We start from the raw sequence: 21,706 nt of genomic DNA, 5'->3' as shown, positions 1-21,706 counted from the left end.
TTGTTGAGAACGAGCAAGTTCCTCAAAGCACCTCTTACTTTTAATACAGTTTCCACTGCACAGTACAATTATTCTGAATGTGTGTGAAGAGAAAATAAAATGACTTGTGCCTTGAAGAGGGTTGAGAAAAAAGATTAACTGCTACAAGAATGAATACTGAATTGACAACCTCTGGATTACAAGCGTATTTGGTGTGAAGGCAGCATTTAATTTCAGTTTTGAGAAGTGCATCTCCCTACATAATCTCAATATACATCTTTATAAAAATGTAAAATAATTCATATTCAGAGCAAGTAGTTTCAAAGGGAACATTGCTTGTTTGCTTGGTTAATGCAAGCAGGGACTGTTTATCTCTTTAGTCAGCCAATTCTGAATTTCATCACATGCAAAAAAGGATGCAAGGATGACAAATTCCTACCACTTAATAATCCCGGAACCTGCTGTTCTACAAATATATCCCATACATTTCGCTTAATGTTATTACCTGAAGAACTATAATGCATAGATTGGATTTGGAAATCAAGCTCGGAACAAATATTACTATATGATGAATATCAACATTAGATAGAATTAAAGCCAGCCCAGCCAACCGATATCAATATCTTGTATATGAGAACCTTAATTTAGTGCTCTGTAATATTTACACACAGACATTTTTTAGACACTATTGCAACGGGATTACTTTACTACAGTGATCAATTCAGAGCTGCTGTCAGAACGTGTACATGTCTCACTGGGGACGTGCTTTACAGATGAAGAAACACACAAAAAAGTATCCACTGGATAGAACTCAAAACAAAAATGCTTCATTAGGGGTAATCAATATTTAACAATATGTCATAAAAAGAAACCTGTGAAACCTCTGAATTCATAGACAAAAATGATGTCCACCCCCTTCAATTTGAGCGGTTTTCTGTGAACTGCTGATACCCCTGTAGTCAGAGAGCTCTAAACAGCACACTGGCTCACTGCTTGTTGCAGATGTTAAATTGATAACGAATGATGTACCTGTACAACCTGACGTTACTCTTCACCTGGGGCCATCACCCCTAAAACTGATAGATCTCTATGATCCACTCACATGCAAAGGAATTACATTCCAGTAACTTGTTTATGGTGTGCCTCCAAAAAGGCATTACACAGAGAAGGAGATTGCAGAAAAAGAACAATATATTGTAAATGCACGTTTGTGTTAATAAAAGAGGGGTAAATAATATACAGTATGCAGCTCCAGTGCATATTCCAAGATGGGTTTGTTAACATGTAATGAATTGAACTGCCATGTATAAAAAAATAAAATAAAGTGAATGCCTAAATGTATATCACATTTTGAGGCTTCATGTATAGTAATATAAACAGATTACATTCAAGCTTAATGTAAAATGCAGTCCACAGTTCTAACTACTTCATTTTTAAGAAACAGTATTTTTCAACTTCACTAGAAGACCGAGTTGTGCTTACAATCATAACTTTATACTCCATCATAAACACAGCCTACTTGTATTTTGTTCACTCAAAAGTCCAGACTGTGCCAGTATTTAGAAATGATAACGAGGCTGGCGAGTCTTTCTGAGTGAACATATGAACTCTTGAGAGGGTGTCTCGTAATACTTTGAGCTCTATTTACATTGTTACCATGGGAACAGCAAAGCTGAATTAACTCTATAGCTTTCAACGGGACCTGAACTGGGAGACCTGCCTGGAGTTTGCTGCTTGTTTTTTCGACAATAGGGTTTTTGTTGTTTAAAGGAGGTTAATGAAAGGTAAACAGTGGCCTGTTATGGTATCTAAGGTACTCTTTGCTAAAATTACAACTCTAAAAAACAGAAGTGCAAATTACCATGGTCGTTTTTTTTTTTACCCAGACTGTTGGAATTATACAAAAATATGCATGTTGTCAGAATGAGTTTTAGCTCAATAATTCTGTGCTTCTGACGTCAGACATAAAATGTGTGGTACCAATGGTAAATTGTCGTAGAATATTTCCATGTCTATCTAGCCACTTTGTAGCTTGCCTATGAAATGTACTGCAACCAACAATGAGGTTTTCTTAATCTAAAGCAGCATTCAGTGTTTTGCTCCATATTAATTCAGTTTCCAGAAACCCAATGAAAAGCAACTGGGTATATTCTAGCAGACTACATTTTTATAATAATAATAATAATAATAATAATAATAATAATAATAATAATAATAATATGGTAGGTGTTGTTTTTTTTTACCTTTGGTGCCCAGATGTAGTTTAGTTAAGCAATCAGGCAAAACCAAACAGAACAGCTGTAATAAACCAGCTAATGGTCAATTACCATTTATATAATGATGTGGATAGGGATTAAGCTGTTCAGAACAACACTTTAATTGCAAAAGTTGGTACTATGCTCAAAGCTTCGAAAAATAAATCTGACATGACAAAATCTAGCATCCCAGATTCTACTATAGCTTGTTGATAAACTGGCTTCATTAAACTCAACTAGCCATTACATCAAATGCAAATTCAGAATCTTGCCAACAAACACTATGATTTAGGCTATAAATATTTAAAGCAAAAGTCAAGCATGAAAAACATAGTAGGCCTATACTTTAAACCTGTTACTTCTTCATTTGTTTTCATGGCTATGCCTTGACTTAGGGTCCATGAAAACTACTCCCCAGGCTGTCTTCTAGCATCACCATGCCATGTACAGTACAATATACAGCAGCGAATGGGTTAAATCGGACTCACTTTGAATAAACTAACCAGACTCACTTTGAAAATCTGAAACACCGGGTAAGGAGACGTTTTATAATGGCAAGTAGAGTAACTTGCTTGGAAATGTTGATCAGGTTCTCTCCACAATGCTTTACTGGTTAGCATTGATATTCAGAGCTGATTGCCCTCTGTTTGAATAGATGAACAATGTCATCCCAGACGCAGTACTGTTCTGTGCCTCCAGAGTGAACGTCCTTATTATGCACTCCGCTAACCTACATTCACAAACAATAGAGGAGATGAGGTCTTTTGTTTTGAGATTTAAAAGGTAATGAACACTGCACAATAACAGGAAACAAAAAGCTTCTTGTACCCAGATTAATTTATCTTTCCTTTTCTACGAACACTTAGGGACAGCAAATTAGACGTTATTGTTGTCCCTTACATTTAAGTAAAATCAATTTGGTTAAATGTTAAAAAAAAAAAAAAAAAGGTTTTTGTTTCAAACATAAAGGAGTACTATTTTTGGCTTGTGGTGGCATGTCAGTGGAATTCTGTGAAAAAGGAATTAATGGCAGAGACTGTGGAGTTATGCTGAGCAGGCAAAGGGTGTGTTTGGAATCAATAACACTTGTTTACAAATGGTGCTGCAGTCACATGGGCGTCGTTAGCCTGCAGGCTCCACTGTAGACGCTGTCTGAACTCGGGTCAGTGGGATAAGACACACATTCTTTATAGTGACTCCTACGTTCAGTTCATTTCAGACATGATTATATCTCTAAATAGCATCAACATTCTGCAATACATACAGTAAATTATTTAACAGGTCTTTAACAAGCCTTACAGACTTCTCTTTTGTTACTTCTCATTCCCCTCTGAAGGCATCTTGACTGCAGTTTCCTTCCGCAGTTCAGCCAGGCTTTCTGTTTCCATAGCAACCACTCACATTTCACATACCTCAAAGTAGTATATCATACATCACCAGGGTAAAACAGGAAATACCATTCTGTGCTTAATGCTGCCTTTTAGAAAATAGCTACATACACTTACTGGTGTGTTCATGGTCAGTAATGGTAACCAGATGTATGTTGATACAAGTCATTTCTATACAGTCTATCCACTTGTATTACATTAACTTAGTTAGAAGGATAGCTGTGTTAACACAGAGAGAGAACACTATACCGCATAACTCTGACTTCAAGAGCTATTTTTAGAAGCAGCTGGAGAACAGAAAAGAACACAAAAAGTATCAGAAGTAAATTGGGATTATTTGATCCAATCTACCAAACTAGTTAAAAGCAAATAAAAAATGAAAACATGTTTTTGCATAAAGCAGTTCACACAATTACATCCAACAGTGCTTTGTTAGAAGTACTGATGGAGAATATGAGAAAAACAAACCAATTGTTCTAGAATGGTCTTGAAATAGAACATCACGCCACTTACAACAACAAAAACAAAATTCTATTATGGAAGGTTTGACTGCTGTGGGCTGCTGTGATGAATGACACACTTGAAAGCTGAAATCACAACCATGACCTCCCCTTTGGGGTTGCTCTGAAAGTATGTTTTATAGTTAAGGATGAGTACAACATGTTTAAATAAAGGGGTATGACAGTACCCATATGGCCATAAAGTGTTTTCAATTACAACAGACATTGATGAGATTATAATAATCCATAATTTTATGGTTGCAATCCAAAATGTTAGTATGCTCAATTTTAACCCAATATGAATTACTAATATGGAAACAGTCACCTGAAGTACAGTATAAAAAACAGTTCACTGCTTCGAAGACACACAAAGACAACATCAGAAGATGAGTGACCCATTGGTTTTGAATGTGTAGGCCTATACTGTCAGCATAACAAACCAAAAGACCTCATTTTAAAGTCAAAAATTATATCTAACCATTAAAATGCCAACCTTGGAGTGTCAGATATTTAACTGGCACCCAGTGATTCTAGTTGGTCGTACAAGGCACCCATGGGTTTAGATTCTAAAAAATGTTTTCTAAAAACACTGATCAACTGGGACTGCAGATATCTGCAACCAGAACAGTATCCCTTTGTGTGCTGAGGGGGAGAGAAATAAAAACTCCTTTCATTTTATCCCACCATGCAAAGCGATCCCAAGTAGCTTTCTCTATTCACTAACTGGTGGAAATCTCTTTGTATAATTAGCTATTAATTAGTCGCATGTTGTTCACATCAAGTTTTACATTTTGTTTTAATTATATTTATGAATCCACACTTACAGTAGGATGCATCTTTTTTTCTATGAACATTGCAAATAGCAAACACTTTACAGTAATGCCTTCCATGCCTGACTTCGGAATGCGTTTCAATACTATAAAAGAATGAAACATTAAAGAATTGACGAGAAATAGAAAGCCCCAAAATAAAATAAAGCAGTACAACTTTTTCATTTTACAACAACTTCTGTTACTGTTAAACATTTGAAATTTACTTAAAATATATAGTATGTTTTTCATGATAAACAACGGCACAGCTTCATAATGCTCCATTAAAATAACCATGTTTAAATATACACAACAGACCTGCCAAAAATATCAGTAATCACAGAATTGTAATATTTAAAAGGACATTTCTGAAAACTGCATCCATATATTATATATTGTGCTGAACTGATGAAATATGACATTTCAAACTTCAAATAGAACTGTGCCCACAGCATTTATGAAAATATTCTAATATGGAGGTCATTACATGCAGGCCATGGGACAATGGCATCATAAACTACCGTTTTATAATCCGTTTTCAATATTTATATATTTTCGACTAAACATGTTTTTTTTTCCCCCAGACATGACGAAAGTTCATTAGTCTAATGGTGTATTATAGCAAAAGACGCATGTTGAGGCCTACTGTCAATAATCAAAATGACCCGATACAGTTTTATATGATCGTTGCTTTTAAAGTGGCTTACTGAGTCCATATAGAATCAGATGGAACAATTTGTATACAGTAAATACATTATTAGGGCGGTTAGCTGTACTGTATGTCCATACGTACAGCCAGACAGACAAACAGGTTCCCCCATATTCTGATACGCTCAAGAATATTAAAGACTGTGTTAACCTACAGTATGCATACCCAACCAGGAATCATACAAATAATCATCAAGACAACCCAGTGGCTAAAAATAAAGGAATGGGCTTTAAAAAAATGAAATTGCTTTAAGATACAAGGTCCATCATTATCCAGACAATGCAGCTACCTGGGTACAGTCAGAAATGAAAAACAGCTGTAATGCCAGGCCTGTAGTAGAGCGGACAGCTCAGGGTGCACTCACTGTATCAGAGGATGAATGCAGAGAGAATGAAAAGCATTACTGAAACATTACCAGATTTGTGCAACATGAGGCTCTTAGAAGTGACTAATCTCTAAATGTATAATTGTTGTATTAGGCTACTTGTGACCAGTTGAATACACAATAGCTGTATAATCTCAAACGGCTGTATAAAATGGTTGTTTAATCACTTAAACTGCAGCTGTGCCACAAGTAAAATAATAATAAATAAAAAAAAAAAATCTGTGAGGTGTTATTATTTTTATATATCCAGTGGTGCATATGATTTTTCAGTACACAACTGTGTTAGAAATTTGCAACGGCAAGCCAAAATTATTAGCAATAAAATAGTACTTACTGGCATCAGTGAGGAAAAATCCTTCACAGCTTCTTTTCCTACTGCTTGAAGCTAAGCATGTAATCAGCCACTCCAATATTTTCCAAATTCTTTGTTTTGCTCCATTGTGCCTCTTTAAATTACTGCTTTTGAAAATGTAGATACAAATGTGTTTTGCACTTGTTCTACTAAAATGTATAATAATGACCCACCTGCCGTTTAATGACATACTCCTCTTTTTCCAAAATTAAAGCATACATATACATCATGCTGAATCATTCTAAAAGTATTTCTATACAACGTTCACAGTTCTTTATCATATTCTGGTTGTTATGAACACCAATACTTGGAATGGACATCTTAAACTAGGGTCCTAGTGATAAAATGGGTCTGTTAATCAATTAACCTGCACATCGCTAGTTTTAAATATGCTAGTTCTGACCTTGTCAGGGATGTATGGAGAAGTCAACGAAGCAGCACAGTAAAAAGCACTCAACCCATATAACCATACTGAATCAGTAAAAGAGCTTATGGCTCTTTTTACTTCCACTACATCATAATGGTGCATTTCTTCTCTGGTAAAAGGGAATGGTCTGCACATCTTTCATCTGATTTAACTGTTCCAAATGCCAATTGGGGACACTTATGTCAGACAGCTTTCTGTCACAAAGTTCAAAGCGCTCTACAGAACCCAATTGTGGTACATGCGCATAATTCTCCTTTCTGAGGATCTCGCTCCAATTAAACACTACATGGCAATCGCCCCATTGGCCTATGACCTGGTTATTTTATTATCTAGACTCAGAAACCAATATCATCAACTAATTAAGTGGTGTCATCCATCCCACTATTTCACAGTTAAGAGCACTTGACTCTAATAAATGTGAGCTATTTCAATACCTTTGTCTGATTAAAACCCTCACTGATTTTGTACCAAGTCTCCACTTTTCATTCATTCAGCAAATAGATGAAATCTGGAAAAGGTTGTTTCTATTCTCCAGAAGAAGCTGCATTGCTTTTCAAGAAAACATTAATTTGGAATTCCAGAAATCAATTCCCCTTAACGAGGGTGAAAAGCGCTGAGTATGTCGTATTTGATAGCAGATCACAAAGATCACTTATTTTGCAAAAGTTTTTCCCTCTGTGCTGACTACAGGCCAGTAGAATATAATGTGAGGCTGATTTCCTGATAACTAAGCCAAGCCCTTGCAAAAGGTTCAGGACATAAGTAATAAGTATGCATATTAAGGAATTACTTCCAACAAAATTATCAACATAGCTATAACGACAGGAACCCTCCTAAGAATATACAATGAAGGCAAATACACACATACAGTAAATATATTTTTTATTTCATTTAGAAGATGTAGATGAGAATTTACAGTGGCCTCTACAGTATTTGCTCACTTCTAATGCAATGCATTATTTAAGACAAAGTTAGAACCAGCCAATGTAATTTGCTTGTCAACTTGAGAGGCAACTCGGGGCTGCTGAAGAGTTTGCACGGTACATCCTCTTGTTACTTCAACAATGCATTAAGTACTTAGCTCAAGAGCAACGCTAATCAAGTAATACAAAATTGTAACTCCTGCCAAGAATTATTCTGTTTGAAGCAGGTCTAACTACTGCATTAAAACACAAAGACAGAGGTTTGTGGCACAATACCTAGTGTGTAAGTGTGGCCTAACAGAGCTCAGAACAGAAACTGCGGCTGCATTTTCAGCCAGTAAGTTATAATTAAGAGCACTCAAACCCAGAGTAAATTGTCTTTGTTAACATCAACTGAAGTTGTAAGTGCTGTTGTCCCGGTGAACCAAGGTCTGTTTATTTAATATTCAGAAAAGGTTGGCAATCACAAAAAAGTATTCATAAATGAGGTAAGCGAAAAGTAAGCCATACAGGCACAGTTTACGATACTCAATATGTTACAGAGTGACTTCAAAAACTATTTGTTATAAAAATGTCTTTCAGAACCATACTATAGTGAAAAAAAACAATCAAGTGCAGGCTTTTGATAGAACACATTTGTCATGGGTCATACTTTCTAAGCAGGCACTGAAAAACACGTTTGTTTTTCATCAGTGTACTATGTATGGTGTTTGTGCTGCTTATACACTGACTGCTACTCTGTTCTTATCAAAACAAGCAGTCAGAGCACAACTGGGACTCTACTGTATACAGCATGTGCTGGTCTGTGTTCATTTTAAGATGCTGACATTTATAAAGAATTTGTTTGGCTTTCTAAGAACTACAAAATAATAAAGATGGAGATTTGAAAATATGTTATATTAGTAATAGCTATTTTACCTGTAAGAGATTAACATGAAAAAGATCATCTGTCATAAACACGAACTTTTAAAAAAGTTAGGAATACAAACTAGGCAATGTGTAGACATAACCCTTATTCAGATGTTAATTATGTTAGAATCACAAGCTTGTTTCTCAGTCACTCCAGATGTCTCTCCCACACTAACTTCAGTTACACAACACAGGTGTTCTTCACAGTCTCACTGTGGTGACGTCTGTTTCACGTTGATAACAACTCAGCTAGCCCCAAAGAAGAAAAACATTTGCAAAACACAACACAGCCCGCCAATTATACAGGTATTTCAAGTGAGCACCTTCAGTGTATCACCTACCAGTCTGTGCTTGTTTGAGATGTGTCGGTGAAAAACTAGTTTTAAAAAAAAAAAAAAAAGAAAAAAAAAACCTGCACATGTTCTTGCTACTATTATATCCCAGCACACAATATATGGTATATATACACTGTAGTTGTAACGTTACGTGGTTATTTTGTTTGCCTCTGATTGAAGGTACAGTTTTGCTATTTGATGGTTTAAACCATTTTTGAATTAACCCAACAGCATACCAGAAACTTCAAAAAAAGGTGATCCCTTATTTGTGTTTCTTCAGCTGTAACAAAGCTTATAGATAACATTTCACTGCCGCAGTGACAGTAGGAGTCCAACTGTTTGGCTTGAATGACAAAGTGTCAAGCAGGTTTTAAAGCTTGTGTATAAACAGCTAAAACAAAATTTAGGAAATGTAAACAAACTAGGAAAGAACTGACTTCTGAGGGAGTGCACTCAAGTCTAAGCTATTTCACTGACATCAATAAATCAGAGTTTAGTATACAATTGCACATGACTGGTACACAGCAGCTTTAAATACAGTTTCTTGGCACATTAACAGAAGAAACCTTTAACCATCCTACAATAGTACATTAATCCTAAAAGTCAGTTTAAAATGCAACATATGGAACATTGTTAATTTAGTTGTTTCTGTTTTTAAACATGGTGAAATATCTTCAGAATAATGTGTGGGGTTACTTTCTCTAATAGAAGGAGGGATATAAAAGTTGTCTAATGTGATACAATCAGAGCGGATGCAGATTACAATGATAAAACACTCAACGGCAGTATACAAATTAATACAGAATATACGTCTCTTTATTGAGGATATTAAGAAAGTCTTTATTTTTACAAAGTTTCATTCACTACAATATTAATACTAAAAGCAGATTCTACTTATTGCTGATCTTATTTTTTATTTACTTTATAATTCAAAATGTAATACTCGAAATTCAAATTACAGTGCCTCAAGAGACCATTATAAAAGCATTGTATTACATTTTTATGTTATTTTGAATACACTAAGCTACTGTATAAGAACTTTGTCTAACACCCAATTGGCAGCACTAGCAGCTACATTTTTATTGCAAAAGATTTAGGGCACAATGCTGATGTGCAGTCTCAGTGGCACCAAACCATCTAGAATGAGCTATTTGTTATAAAAAAAAAAACAAAAAAAAACTTTAAAATCAATATTTCTGTTTGCTAATATGAACAACTGTCCTTTTAATTTGCTTGCAAAAGTCAAAGCTGTCATTGCTATATTAATATATTCCTCTGTGCAATTACAACAGTTCATCTTTCTACTTTATTGACCCTCAAGTACCGGTATACAGAAGAGAAATTAATAATAGAGGGGGAAAAAAAAAAAACGGAACACAACAGGTTTCTTTGTGGTATATTTAAAAATAAAATAGGTCATATATTGTGGCTTGACCTAAATTACCTTTTTATCTTTTAAAACCCACTGTATGTTCAGACTATGCAATGCAGTCCTGAAAGGTACACGTGTACATTATTTAAAGAGCAAGTAGCGGGATTCCGAAAAAATATAGCGTTACATGTCCCCATGTGTTGCTACAACTGTTTAAATAACGTACCTGTAATTGATCTTTTCATTGTTAACATCCCGACAACTTTTTACTTATAACTTTAAAGTCTATTTCAAAGGCCTTTTCCAAATGGCCGCTCTAGTGCACTGATAGTGTAAGGATTATTGCCCACATTGTCAAACAGGTAACACAGCAATAACGATCCAGGATGTGGTACGGAACAAAAAAGCCAGTGCACTTCTTTTGTTTTTATTATTTATTTATTTATTTATTTATTTATTTATTTATTTATTTAATTTATTTATTTATTTTTTTTTTTTTTTTTAAATCGCTCTTCCTGCAGTGATTTAGAGAACAGAGCTCAAACCCCAGTGCACTAGAGCAGTTATTTTGTTTTGAAAAGAGCTTTGAAACAGACATTAAAGTTATAACGTGTAAAACTCTTTAATAACCACGGCAACCAAAAAAAAGTTTACCTTTGTTAACTTATCTACATTTCATACCATGGCAGCTTCTAACATGTGATTTTATGCAGTTTTATAAGTCTTCAGGAATCACTTAGCCTAATCATGATGGATCTTTCTGCAGTATATTTAGCAATTAACTTGAAGCCACCATCAGTATTTAAAAAGATTTAGTTCCCGTAACACCAGACGTAACACCAGACTCAAGTACAGTATTATTGCAACTCTTGTCAGGAAAATTCTGAATACTAGAGGAGGCTTCATTTACAGCTTAAGCTCTTCAGTGCTGTAACCAACCCATTAGCGAAGAAGCATAACAAAGAGGACACACTTCATATCTTTTATGTGCCTATTTACTTCCACTTACTGCTTTATTACATTGACTGGACTCAAAGGGCACCATTATTGCGAATGAAAGTCAGTCCATTTATCAGTAAGCACCCTACAATGAAAAAAAAAAAAAATACCTGATACAATCAAAGGACGGACCAGGCCCACTAATAAAGAAGACAAGTCATTTTTTTTTTTTTCAATCCGTTAGATAACCAGCCATAACTTCACAGCCGGACTTCCATCCCACCTTTTTTTTTTCAGCGTCTGTATATAGAAATTTCATTTGTATTGGTGATAATTACTTGTTTGCTATCTACAGTGATTACCATTTTGTTTACTTGACCTTCTGATATAGGACACATCCTCCAGAGAAACTTATGAAGACAAAGTACTGAAGTACCAATTTGATAGCGCAATGTTACATTATTTATGTTGTATAGGGCCCTATTCACAGATATTGAAGGACTGTTTTAATGAAAGACCGAGGCAATGACTGAACATTTGTCATTATAACCATAATTTAATTTCATTAGAAGAAATAATTGACCAGTTTCTTACTTTCCAGCTCCAGGTAATCTGCAGTGTACACAGATGATATCCCCCTGTTGTAACCCCTTACAGTACAGTAGTAAACAAGGTGCGTTGGTACAAACTGAAACTTTGGGGCAAAATGCCCTGTAATTAACTGTGAACTCTTCACAGTACTGTATCCGTCCAGATACATATACATTAAAAGAAGGGGAGTGAATTGAATTGTCGCCAGAAGCCAAAAATGTGTTTCAGAAATTCTTCGAAATCTGTTTATAACCAGGGAAAATATAAATTGCACCCACTCATCTAATTCCTTTTTATCTCTCCAGGTGCTGAACACTGTGCCATTGTTCGAAAAGGCTGGATTACTGACTATATGTAAATAACCAAGAGGTCCTCTTATGCAACTTTGAAGTGAATCAAAAGACTTGTTCAATGAAATCCAATATCCAATAAACCCAAAACAGATTGATCAGCTTTTTTGTAGCATACCGGTTATTATTTGCCAAATAATGAGAACATTACATGAGTGCACTACCTTGTAAAAGAACTCCATTTTTTCTGAAGAATGGACTCCCTGGCCAAATAGGTGGACTTGACATGCTGGAAAGAAACAGAAGGAGTTGGTTAGAGATATTTCACATTAAATAAATGTTGGAGAATGACTATTACAGCACACCATCTACTAAAAACAAATTTCATATGCCAAAATAACAACTAGAATTTCTTACAAAGGATCACGTTTTAAATTCAAACCCCATTAAACTGATCTTGTCACAAGTGTTGAGTTAGGTGGTCTCAAACTAACCACCAGCGACAATTACAAAACCATCACAATCCGGTACAAGAAGGCGTCTCAGCTTCAGAGGCACCCAGGATTGAGGTGTGCTTGCCTAGCAATGAGGGGAAGCTCTGATGATGCTTCCCGGCACACTGTTCCTCAATATGAGCACTACATTTTACAAATAATCTGTCCTTTATCGTTATCCTTTAAAGTAGGTTCCCAGCACATACACTGCAAGTCTAACAAGTTAGATAAATTACAGTATAGCTATGGAAATAAATACAGTTTCACCCCGAGAAATGACACTGCAGTCTATATCAGAACACAAAGATCAGCTGTTCTGCTAGTGTTTCTGACTAGGATCATCTGTTCCTTTTAGATATAAATGTAAACAACCATCTTTAGCTTCAGTCACTGTGCATCGGTTCCAGTTTATCTATGCTTCTACGCCCCCACAGTACAACAACCGCAAATTACTACTTTACACTTCAGGCAGCAGATGAACCATAATTAAATAATTGTGAGTTATGTTGCATAATTATGAATGAAAAGGAATACATTGTTCTTGGCACAGATTACCAGTATAGACTCAGCTGATTATTTGGTATATTTGATGGTGTCAAATATATATTCTACAGTATTGGCACACACTGCAATTAAAACAAAAACATAGACAGTATTGCATTTAGCTTAACAGTGTGTGCCAGTGGCAAATACAGTTTTATTGCAAACTATTTCTAGTAGTAATATTTAGTGCATTTTCATTGTCCTCCTAACAAACAATATAATGTCACTGAAATGATGTCAGTAGGTTGATCTGAAAGAACTGAATGCCCAGCAGATGTTTGGCTCACAGTAACCTTTTATTCCATTTGTAACCTGTGTTTTGTAACCGGTCTGCCTGTACCAAGGGCTGAGGCTGGGAGTGCTCTGTCACCCATTCACACTGCAACCAGGTTTCTTATTCTCTGCTCATTTCCACAAGCATGTGAAGAGCTTTACCTTCATCGCACCATCAGAGGTCACAATCCACCGCAGTGTGTTACACAATTGTTCTAATGTAAATGCAGCACAAAAGTACTTGCTGCAACTTTAAAGATGGTCCTCTGTGTCTCTCTCTCTCTCTCTGTGTGTCCATATATATATATATATATATATATATATATATATATATATATATATATATATATATATATATATATATATGTGTGTGTGTGTTTATTAATAAGTAAATAAATTCAATAAGGACTTATTGCTCTACCAGACAGCACAGGCCCATTTAGTCTATGATTATTCTATTATTAAATTTTATATATCTGGTCTCCAAGGTATTTTTATCTCTGTCTTCTACAGTGTTTTGTTTGATGATGTTACAACTTTGCAGGCAATGTATCTATTGGATGTACTATTGGAACCTTTTTTCTCTTCTGGTTCAAAGGATGACTGCTCGGCTCAAATTTTTTAAAAAGTATAAAAGGACAGTTAATGCCTTTAACATCTAAAGTAGACGGAAGACCTGGTGTGAAGAAATGCAGCCAAGATTCATGTTTTCCATGTCAAGCCATTTAACTAGCTCCGATTAAGGGATCTGTCTCATTAAACAAGACAAATGTGTTTTTGACAAGTCAAATGTAATCATACAAAGCCTTTGATCTAGTCTTTATTCTTTGCAAATAAACAGCCAAACACCTCAAGAAATTTGTCATGATGCTTTGTTCATAGATGTTACAAATTAATTGTGTACATATCTTCATCAGTCCCTGTATCCCATTAAACAGATTTCGTTTTTTATATTATGAATCATTTTTGGTGCTCGACACTAGTATGCACTAAACACTCATTCTAGGACCCAGAATTAAAAAAAACAAAACACACACTACAGTGTGGGATTTATAAATGAAAACCCCAATGTTCATTTTAAGTACTGACTCAGGACGACATACTGTACATTTTGGGAGCTGCATAACATATACTTTTTATTACAAACTTTTTATGTGGAAACTATGAATTTTAATAATACGCATGGCAGTACGTTAAAATTGTCTCAAAATAATAAACAGTATGTTAACTTCAGAGTTGGTTTGATCTGCAAAGGAACATCCTATAGAATTCTTGGAAGGCAGCATGAAAAAAGGTGTTTTGAAAAATAAAAAAATAAAAAAGTGAACAGACAAACTATTAAGCGCATTCTTCCACATACTTGGTCATATAAACAACACATTAAAATGTTAAGTTTTTCCAGCTGTATTATTTCTTGTCTGAACCCCATCCTGATGTTTGTAGGAAGCGATTAAAATACATTTTAGTGTTTCTTGCCAGCAGCTGGAGAGTAGGGTAACATCTCCATTAGCATAGCTGTTACCTAGCAACTCTCACCCCCTACCAACAGCACTACAGTAACCTTTTTATGTAAAGGTATTCTGATACAGTTTATTAAAGGCCCAACCACCAATCGTAAACAGAAAAATGCTTTTAAAAATCATATTTTTTTGCGATATAAAAACTGCATTCATAAAGCGTGTCTGGATAAACACAAGAAGAATATTCTGTGCCTTGCAAGATAGAAATAGAAAATGTTGTATAGCTTAAAGTATGTCAAAGCAGGCCTCTGACACTGCTCCCAGAGGTGTTGATTTTATCATTACACCAAAGGGTTCCTCAGTAGCTGATTGGTGGGGGAACATCTGTTTATATTAGACACGCACACATGTTTTGCATCATGTTACAGTGACGGTATGCGTTGCTATGGACACCACATGCTTGTGATAGAACGTCCAAGTTCTTTTTAATCAACTGTTAGGACAGCAAAACAAACATACCAAACTTTTGCAATGTGAGGAAAAAACAGTGCATTGCACTAACTAAAGCCTTCATTTAGGGTGTAATAAAAATCTGTCCAGCCGCAATGACAAAATCAGCAGTATACATTTTCCAAAAATAAATTGTATATAAGTACAAATATACATATGTATATGTACTGGCAAAACTATGACACAGAGTGGTCTTCATAGCATTTTAAAGTAACAGCTTGTGCTGTTGTGCAAAACCATAAACTGCTACAACTGGTTGGCAGTACAAGTGTTTTTTTTTTTTCTGAAGAAAATGTATGGGGATTCAACAATGTCCCATTGCTAAGAGGCAGACTTCATAAATTTTGGGAGGTGATAAAATATATATATTTATTAATAAAACACATTTCCTAAATAGGATTGTTGTGCAACAGAAAATAAACTTGATTTATTTAGTTCTGTGCCAAATAGACCTTTGCTCCTTGCAAACTTGAGCGCAAGTAGACCATTTAAAATTTTTTTAACATTTGTCTAAACTACAGGGCCATTTTAACTCAAAGCATTCCTGTTCGCTTTCATTTGAAACACATGTGCCACTAGCAGAAACCTTATCCATCCGCATCTTTGATTTTATACTTCGCTCCATGTCCTCGAGGGTTTGTAATGCTAACACTTTGCTTCTCAAACCGGATTGTCTCACCAACTTGAGTGTAACTGTTGAATTAATTTCCTAACAAAAGCTAGGCTCTTTTTTGATTCTATAATCTCATTTCAAATCCCCTTGCCCACTCCCTTCTCTTTTTACCCTTGAAATTACAATCCTCTTTCAGTAATCTCAAGACTAATTGGTGCCAGCACTGAATCACTAGTGCCATTTTTTTCCCTACATTTATTCTGTTCTGGCACAGTGTAAGGCTGCCTTCCAGTGAACCAGGCAGTTCACAATGAATCTATTCTTATGAAAAAGTGATGAACACACAGCTAACAATTAGTGGAAAGAATTTAGGGTCTAAATCTCACAGCTGGAACAGCAAGATTCAATACATTCTGTGAAATCCATACATTTCAGAGAAAATAAACAAATCACTCATTCTTCCAGCAATTTGTAGAACAGCATTATCATTGTATAGTTTGTGGTAATAATGCAACAAAAAAAAGCTTTACAGGTGAAACTAGAGACCTATGAGAAACCATGTCTGCAACAAACGTCTTCAATATACTAGTAAAAATACAATTAGATTTTCAGTACAGAAAAATATGTGAAAATGCAAGTTGCAAATGTATTGGTTCAATTTATGAAAAAGCTACATTTAATGTTGTCGCATCTATATATTTTGTGTAAACTAACCAGTAAACTGAATGGCGACTAGGAAAAATAACTTAATAGCTGCCTTAAATATTCACAGGTGTAAAAAAAGAGACTACTGCACCCTACATTTCTAGATTGTCTCCTCTACTTTACAAAGTATAAATTTATGGCCATTGCCTGTGGCATATCTTTTTGTGTATTTTAACAATTTTGTACACTGCTGATTGAAAGCAAGATTATTTTGAATATGTTCAAAAGAGCTCTGTGTAAATTGAAGAGCCTGCCAAAGCATTTTAGAAATAAATTATACAGCCACAGCTGGAGCTCACAGAGTGTATAAAATAAACGCATTTAGCATGTTAGATCTGGAAACCTCATCATTTTTAAATTCCTATTTCCATTACAACTGCTGTCTAACTTTCTGAATGATCCTATAATTTTCCATTAAGATGGAAAGTAATGTGAGAAGCTTGTACAGGAAAATAGACAGGGCAGAGGAATGAGAATGTTTAAATGTAAAGAAACAAAAGCATTAATCTTGCTTGTAAAAAACAATCTGTGGCACTTTGTGTGCATGCAAGAAAAAAAAAGTAAAAAATGGCACACAGAAGAACACAGGTCTAACTGCGCATTCTAAAAAAAATGTTTTTGTTTCACTTCAAGGAAATCCATTTTAAATGAATCTCCTAAAGCTACTGGACCTGAAGTTGTCATCTCAGATAATTCACGCACACATGAATTTTTATGAAGATGGACAAAAGCAGGTACAACAACCCTAAAATAGGCTGCAAGCCACCTGCTGTTGCCATGGAGATTTGTGTGTTGCCAGGGCAATTGCGTATTTCTCTGCGCTAATGGCCTGTCCTTTTGCCATGCAACAAATAGCCTTGTGATGCAACTGCACCTGTCTCAGCTATGTGTTATCATGGAGGCGTTCCTGTTGCTATGGTTACCATCACGCTAATCGACTAGCAAGGGCAGACGTACAGCAGTTGACTGCTAAGCCCAGCTGTTCTATTTGATCTCTCACAGAAGATGTACTGTGGGCATGTAAAGGAATGCCTAAACCTGATTACACTAATGATTCTGGTTTTCTAATGATCCCAAAGCCTAAATGTTCTTCAATGGAACATTTATCATTCTTACAGGCTTAGGCTTTCTGGCAGACACCAGAACATAAATATTAAAAAATATATATTCAGATGTTTCAGGATATGTATGCAGCTTAAATGTTTTTCACAAAAATTAAGATGCGTTTTAATAAATGAAACCCAGCCAATCTGACAAATCCATGTAGAACTGTAGAACGTGTGAGCAGGGAAATCTCATTGAAATATAGTTCTACGCTAAAATGTGATTGTGAGTGTGCTGGGGTATCAGAAGGCCTTCAATGCACCTTTGCCATGTGTGAGTGGTTTATGTAAGTTTGTGTCTCTCTGGTTTCCTGAATTACAGTTCATACTATAGATGTAAAAAAGTAAAGGAACAGGATGGGCAGTTCAGGTTCTGCAGGCGTTTATCAAGCTTGCTGACTCTGTACAAGGACCCGCTTGCTCTATCTGAATTAATTGAACATAAGTGTACTGTACCTCAAAATGCATGCATCTCTGATCTGTTCTTTTGAGATGAGTATCTCGCCTTCTCGAGTATCAACACCAATGGGAACAGGTTTTTCATACATACTTCCGCTATAACGCATGCTTACCTTTGATATGCCTGAGGAGATGTGGGAGGTGTATTAAACACCTGGGAGTATGGATGATAAGGTGTCTTTTTCAATGCCTGAATTAGATTTTGTCTGTATTCTGGATCTATGCACCATAATGAACCTTTCCCAATACTCTGTGGAGAGAGAGAGCGAGAGAGAGAGAGAGAAATAAAGATTTTATTGTACAGAACAATTTTGCTGCTGCAGAAAACATAATGTAATGCCCCTCGTGTCTTGATAAGCATTAGGTGCCTGTGTAGAACAGAAATCATCCCTTGATTCTTTGGCCAAGCAGATTATTTTTATACTGTAAGGTCTAATAACCAAGAGAGTTAGCATTTTAATAAAAAAAAGGAAATGAATGCTGCATTTTGTTCCATGAAGCTACTTTTACAATTCTAGCTCTAAAATGAAAATAAAATATATGCAAGGTCTAATTTTCTAAGACATTTACCTTTATACACTCAACTGTAAATTCTGAGGTAAGCTTTTTACAGTGTAGGTTATATATCTGAAATTTAGGTAAAAACTGTATTATCTTACAACATGCAGCTTTGCACTTTGGGGTCATTCAAGTTCAAGTGGATACATTTTGACATACAGGATAGTCAGGGTTATTTTAAATCTGCTCCTTTTTTAGAATTAAAACAGAGACCTACTGTACAGTACGTATACAATATTTGCTTAAATACTTGTAATTTTCAAACTAATACAGTACGTGGCTATGAGAATGCTGTCTGTCCACAACACTATTCTCTTTAATCTTTGTAGACAAACACCAAAAGCCACGTTGTTAAAGTCTGTAAAAAGGGGCCTACACCAACATTCAATATTTACTTTCCTGTCCAGAGTCTTGTGTTTAAGCACTTTGACTTCTGCCATCTGCAAGCAAACAGGAGGACCAGTTATCTTTGTACACAACTCCAAGTATGCCACACAAATCCTGTATCATGATGCTGAGAATACTGTACATTTTTCAATTATAATACTAAAATATATACAGTATAAAATTAAGTCATAAGCTATACTCTGTGTAATCCATTAAATGATATAGTGTAGCTTCAAGAATACAGTAAAGTGGCTGTTACAAGGATGTACAAGTTTGTAAATAAATTAGTTTTAGGAATTTATTATAATGAAAATAGAAAAGTAAATCCATGTATTTGTGACACCAAAAATTACCTGAAGCAAAATTCCAGATACTATACTGCTCCTAATGTCTATAGTATCAGATTATTCATATTCCCCTCCCTGCGAAATGACCCTGCTGGTCTACATTTCCAAATGTACTCTAATCAGGAAAAATCAATAGGAGTTTAGGCCACTTTCTTAGTGATTTATTTCCATCATGTGACAGCTGGCGTGCTCCTCCGAATGCATGTTCAATGGCAGGAGTCAATAGTGTCTCCAATCAAAAGAAAAAAAAAACTTGGATTACACCAGTTGCCTAGGCAACAAGCAGTCGTGAAGTGTATAAAAGCTGTTTGATAGTCTGGCAGTGGAATTTTTCATACTCACTAAGAACCCTGGTCTCTCAAAAGTCTCAGTGCTTCATCACAACCAATGCAGTTAATCCTATCAACTTCTATGCAAAATAGAGTCTCATTTTTTCGCCTGAAATCTACTAAAACTGAAATTGAAACATTTTTCACTAAATAAACACTAAAGCTACAGTAGCTAAAAAAAAAAAAATTACAAAAAACTACATTTACATTCCTTACAGTAATTACACGTTCTTAGTTTTAGAGCATGAAGGGGATTTAGAAGGCATTATTACACTGTTTATTTCCTGGATATTAAAAGTATTGAATTACATTATTTAAATCTTGAGCAATCCAATTTTGCTGACCCTAAATCCATATTTACTTTCAAAGTGACATTTTAAATAGGGAATTTCCTACGAGATCGACATGTACAGCACTTGATTTTGATTGGAATTTGCAATGCTGTAAAGTATGAATGTTAGAGAATGAACATATTTGTAAGCAATATAGACACAAGATAATTTTATCATCATATTACAGAACACTACTTTTTGGCACCCAACACATTTATTTTAAAAGGGTGATATGATATAAAAAGAAAACTTGTTAATATTGATTTTTTTTTTTAAAAAAAGACTATTTTTATTCAGTCAGGAGTTGAAAGTAACATACAGCAAAAAAGTACAGTATTTCATTCGTCAATGAATGATAGGAATCTCTAATGTGCTTAGTTGCTACTGATGAAGGGCACACTTTCCAACCCCTAGAGCCCTGATTCCATTACCAGTATTTCTGTGAGCAGTAATAGTAACGGCAGAGAGCTGGAGTCCCAGAGGCACTCGGCCACAGCAATCTCAGGCCTACACTGTCCATTTATGTCTTGTTGAATCAGCACAACAGCACCCAGAGGTCACCAGTGGCTTCTGAGTTTTTATGACGCTAAGGAAACATGTGCAGAGAACAACACTGATAGAATGAGCATCTGTTTACTAATTTAAATGGTAAAGAACTCCCCCCACCCGCCTTCAAGTTGTACTGACCTACTTGTTAATTGCCAATGCAGCAAAAACGTTCTGTAAAAGGTCATGTTAATACATTAAGAACACAAAGGTACTATTGTACCACACTTTTCCTCTGTGGAAAGAGTATACGGTCCTCTAGAGTTAGAAACTCAGCTGGCAATTCAGAGCCTCCAAACTCAGCAGAAAAACAGGAAAGTACTGGCTACAGTTGAAAATACACTCCAGATTTATAGGAATTGTACCAAAATGTCTTGAAAGCAAAGCCTGATTTTCCCAAGAGTCATCTGTAATATCTGCCCATCTCTACAGGAAGTGGTTTTTTTTTTTTTTTTGAGTGCATCACAGGGGAAACTTGCATCCTTCGCATTAAGGCTTTTTACAGGCTTTCTATCAATACCCATCTCTCAAAGACAGACTAACAGATCTATCTAATTATTTTAGACTTGAATTATTGAAGGCTTTTTTGTAACTTGGTAAAATATTAAGTTCTTGAGGAGCCAAATGACTAAAGAACAATATCCATTACCCTGCAGTGTTGGTAAGACTGGGATAACTAGTGTAGTCAGCATGACTGAATTTTCCATTGTAAGATACTGACACTTCCCCATACCATACAATAAACTGTATAGACACTATGAAAATATCTACAGTATTGTATGCTGTTTGATATATATATATATATAGACACAGAGAGAGAGAGAGAGAGAGAGAGAGAGACAGAGAGAGCGCGCGAGAGAGAGAGAGATTCTATAGTAACTTTC

General features: G+C 35.4%; 1 protein-coding gene across 6 annotated transcripts in view; it reads right to left on the bottom strand.

Moving 5' to 3' along the window:
• The window catches only part of LOC117422650 (forkhead box protein N3-like), a 68,585-nt gene that overhangs the window by 13,306 nt on the left and 33,573 nt on the right, over positions 1-21,706 (bottom strand). For all 6 annotated transcript variants that reach the window (XM_034037883.3, XM_034037881.3, XM_034037886.3 and 3 more), the window contains 2 exons: positions 18,437-18,573; positions 12,388-12,452 (listed from right to left, as the gene is read on the bottom strand). In XM_034037883.3, the coding sequence (XP_033893774.2) occupies positions 12,388-12,452; positions 18,437-18,573 (202 nt within the window). The remainder of the gene's footprint in view (positions 1-12,387; positions 12,453-18,436; positions 18,574-21,706) is intronic.

Source organism: Acipenser ruthenus, chromosome 15, assembly GCF_902713425.1.
Source record: "Acipenser ruthenus chromosome 15, fAciRut3.2 maternal haplotype, whole genome shotgun sequence".
NCBI classification, from domain to species: domain Eukaryota; kingdom Metazoa; phylum Chordata; class Actinopteri; order Acipenseriformes; family Acipenseridae; genus Acipenser; species Acipenser ruthenus.
This window is presented reverse-complemented; position numbering and strand designations above follow the sequence as displayed.